This window comes from Mustela lutreola, chromosome X (assembly GCF_030435805.1).
Source record: "Mustela lutreola isolate mMusLut2 chromosome X, mMusLut2.pri, whole genome shotgun sequence".
NCBI classification, from domain to species: Eukaryota; Metazoa; Chordata; class Mammalia; order Carnivora; family Mustelidae; genus Mustela; species Mustela lutreola.
The window spans coordinates 30,142,315-30,146,616 of NC_081308.1; the positions used below are offsets into that span (position 1 = coordinate 30,142,315).

Consider the following 4,302-nt stretch of genomic DNA (forward strand, 5'->3'; position numbering starts at 1 on the left):
GAGATTGCTCAAGAAACCATGCATGTGACTAACTCAAAACAGTTGCACTTATATTCATGACTAACAGTTAAAAATATTTAAGCTACATGCTCAGCAGAGTCACACTGTGTCACCCTGTTCCTCTGAACCCTGAACAGTGCTCTCATTCCGCTCCGCCACCAACCACGCCCCCAGCCACACCCCCAGCCACACCCCCTAGTCCCTCCAGAGCCTAGGGCCCCCTCCACTCTGACCCCAATGACCTGCTAACGGATCCTCACCCCACCCCCCAACTCCCGTGTAACGGACCCACCTTCTGGTTCCAGCCCAGAACTTGTGAACCACCAGCTCAGGAGCCTGCCCACAGCCCGTCTCCTTGGTCACCCCCCCCCCCAAAAGCCACCGAGGACCTGCCACCACCGCATTCGGCCCTGCAGCCCTCGCTTCCGCACCACCTTCGCCTTGGTGCCGGTGATACCAACCATGGCCACCGCACAGCTCTCCCAAGTGCACCAGAACTACCACCCCGACTGCGAGGCCGCCATCAACAGCCATATCATCCTGGAGCTCTACGCCTCCTACGTGTACTTGTCCATGGCCTTCTACTTCGACCGTGACGACGTGGCCTTGAAGAACTTCGGCCGCTTCTTCCTGCACCAGTCCCGCAAGGAGGCCCAGCATGCCGAGAAGCTGATGGAGCTGCAGAACCAGCGCGGGAGCCACATCCGTCTCCGCGACATCAAGAAGCCGGACCACGACGACTGGGAGGGCGGCCTGAAGGCCATGGAGTGCGCCCTGCACCTGGCGAAAAGCGTGAACCAGAGCCTGCTCGACCTGCACCAGCTGGCCACCGACAAGAACGACGCCCAGCTGTGCGACTTCCTGAAGAGCCACTACCTGCACGAGCAAGTCGAGGCCGTCAAAGAGCTGGGGGGCTATGTCACCAGCCTGCGCAAGATGCGGGCTCCGGAAGATGGCCTGGCAGAGTACCTGTTTGACAAGCTTACCCTGGGCCACAGCAACAAAAAGAACTGAGTTGGGACTGTTTTCCCCATAGCCCCAGGGCGCATGGTGACTTTGCTTGATCACCGTGCCAAGCATGCTTATTGCAGTATTGCTTCTGCAAAAGGTTCCAGTTTTTTTCTTCCAGTCTTGCCTTTCATCCAATAAAGCTATTTGGTTCCTAAATAAATAAAGGTCTCTGGCTGATTCATGCGTTCAAATCTCTCACCTTTTAAGTTTTAAAATAGGTAACCAGTAGTCCCTCTACCCACACATGCTCCATCCACATGCAGCTAAGATTCTCTGAAGAGGAAGAGAGAAGGTATTCTATGGGACCCTGAAAAATACAGTATCAATCTTCCCCTTATAAACGATGTGGGAATATGAGGATGGGGGTAGAGTGGGGTGAGGTGGGGCCCTGGTTAAGTGCATGTGAATACTGAAAGTATAGAACATGGCCTGAAGATCAAGACTGCAGTTGTGTCTCTGGAAGAAGAAAAGGGAAAGGCATTGGGCAGGGATTAAATTAAATGGGATCCTGGCTTTATCTGAAATGCTTATGTTCATTAAATTCTTCAAATACTAATGGTTAAGTCTGCATAGCAAGATGAAGATCTTGGAAGTCAGAATGTTAGAGTACCTCTCACAACTTCATGCTGGGCAACAGTGATAATTGGAAACAAGTCTTAGGCCAGCTTCCACACACACACTGGCAGGAACTTACTGTGGTTACCAATGCCTGGCATACATGTTGCAGTTACAAAACAACCACTTATGTATGTTTTCTTTAATATGTATCCTATGTATATCTGTATATGTATATGCTCCAACCAACAGCAGAGTTCATGGTGAATCTCTAGACAAGATCCTGTAGGTTTGCTTAGGAAAACACTCTTTGTTAAAAAGCTCTGCATTATTAGAAATGATATAGCTACTTTCTACACCTTTCCTGAACCTGGTTATATTTCTGCCTTTGGGTTTCATAAATCCAACTGTGATTAGCTTTTGTAACTTGCTACCAAGAAAATCTAAGCTAATATGTCTTCTTATTATCGTTACACCTCTACCAGGCCCCGCTGTAATTATTTGCGGTAAATAGCTCCTCTAGAGTGCTAAGTGGCATTTTTTCCTTATCCTAGGACAGAGTTCACTGAAGAATAAAATATTTTAAGTTACATGGATGGAAATATAGAGCAGCTCAAGACTGCTAACACAGGCATCCCTTTCAACTTAAAGTATTTCCTTTATAATGTATAGGTTTTAATTTCTTAGACCAGCCTTTCCAAGACCGTATTCAGTATCAGTTGGTGCCACAAAATATTACCAGGTATTCAGTGAAAAATGAATTCAAGGATATTTATAAACACACACATATATATGCATGAATATATACAATATTTGTATTCATTGAATTAGCAGGATTTTTGTTTTATTTTTCAGTTTTTGTTTACTCTAGGAATTTTAAGTCTTTAACGTAAAAATATATATATATGCAGTGAATTTATAACAAGGGGATATAATATTGTTTCCCAAATAGTCCCCCATAGGATCCTTTTTCTCCCGAATCTCACAGAACAGTATTCCAAAGAAAATAGCTTTGGAAACAACGTTAAAAGATCTCATTGTCTGTTGTTTGAGAAGCATGTATCTGCCAGCTAAACCCCAATCACTTTCACCAAAATGCCATTATGAAAAACTGGAATATTTGCTGTCAAGTTTCCAGCATAATAAGTTTTAAGGCAGAAGTGTAACACAGAGCCCTCACCAAGAGGGTGGATAGATATTATACATACACCTTCCATTTGTTTCCCTGTTGGATAACTCCCAACACTGCATTTTCCATCATATTCTAATTTCCGTTTCTAAAAGAATGGCTTTTGGAAATGATAACACTGATATTTCTCCAATATTTAAATCTAAGTTGAGAGAAGTTCCAAAGATGCTAAGTAAATTATATTCTTCACCTCTTTCTACCTATGTATTCCTCTCACCAGTAGCAGAATTCTTCATTTTGATTTTCCAGTATAGACTGCCAAATTTTGGTCAATAAGATACCTTTCGGTGAAAAGCAGCTGGTGCCTAAATTTTCTGGAAATAACTTGTCTATTCCTCTCGCCAAAGCATGCTAAAATTCCTCAAAATTCAGACAGTTCATTTGGAGAAAAAATATTAGGCATATATGCTACAAAACATTTTTATAGTCAAGTCCAGAATTGTTAAATACATACAAATGAGTAATGTGCTTAGTGTGCAGCATCTTTTTTTAAAATTTTTTTATTTATTTGACAGACAGAGATCACAAGTAGGCAGAGAGGCAGACAGAGAGAGAGGGGAAGCAGGCTCCCTGCTGAGCAGAGAGCCCGATGCGGGGCTCCATCCCAGGACCCTGGGATCATGACCTGAGCCCAAGGCAGAGGCTTTAACCCACTGAACCACCCAGGTGCCCCCTAGTGTGCAGCATCTTACACCACCACCTTTTTCCTCCAGTAGAGATCATCAAATTCCCATTGCAGTGTTCCTCTCTAGGTTCAATGGAGGACCTATCAAGTTTCTCTCCAGCCCTAAAGTACATAATGCAATTCTATAAATTGAAGCTCCATTATTCCCCAAACAAAAGTGGGCATGAGGCAAGATCTAAATGTGAACTCTTGCAGATTTTTTAAGTTAAATTTGTTCTCACTAGTTTTAGGTATCAAGTCTCATGACACTGCCAATGAATTTGATTAAGTACCTATTTTATTCTCAGGCAGATTCAACATAATACAAAACTATTATGTTCTATATATGGAAAATATCCTATCATTTTAATAAATGATTATATTATGCTAGAAAATAACAAGGTGATTAAAGTAAGCTTCTCAAAAAGAACAGTATCTCAGTCTGGCCCATCTTATTAACCACGACTTTCATTTGTCTACTGTTTGGCTACGTAATTTAACTCAACAAGCATTTATTCTTAATAAATGAGTTCATTTATTCTTAATAAATGAGGGAATCTAAGCTAAACAAGACATGAACGTCGCCTAGTTAAACAAAATGTATTAGCATTTTGCCAATTTTCTAAGAGTAAAATACAAGTCCAATATGAGATTATTTTAATAATTAAATCAGGAGTATAGGCAAAGAGTGTTTTCATTTATCACTCTCCACTTCACAAAGAGGTATGCTACACAATCATTCAACAAAATTTCACAAATAGCAATGTAGCATTTTTCAAAAAATGTATGAAGAAAAATATAAGCCAGCTATTCTTCTGCTCAGAACAGTGGACTAAACAAATCTAAAAACATCATCATAATGACAATCATCTAGGTAAATTAT

At 41.9% G+C, this 4,302-nt stretch overlaps 1 protein-coding gene across 1 annotated transcript; it reads left to right on the forward strand.

Moving 5' to 3' along the window:
* Positions 1–319: 319 nt before the first annotated feature.
* Positions 320–1,155, forward strand: LOC131821375 (ferritin heavy chain-like). Its single transcript, XM_059157439.1, has one exon. The coding sequence runs from the start codon at positions 463–465 to the stop codon at positions 1,012–1,014; it is 552 nt and encodes a 183-aa protein (XP_059013422.1). The 5' UTR covers positions 320–462; the 3' UTR covers positions 1,015–1,155.
* Positions 1,156–4,302: the final 3,147 nt, after the last annotated feature.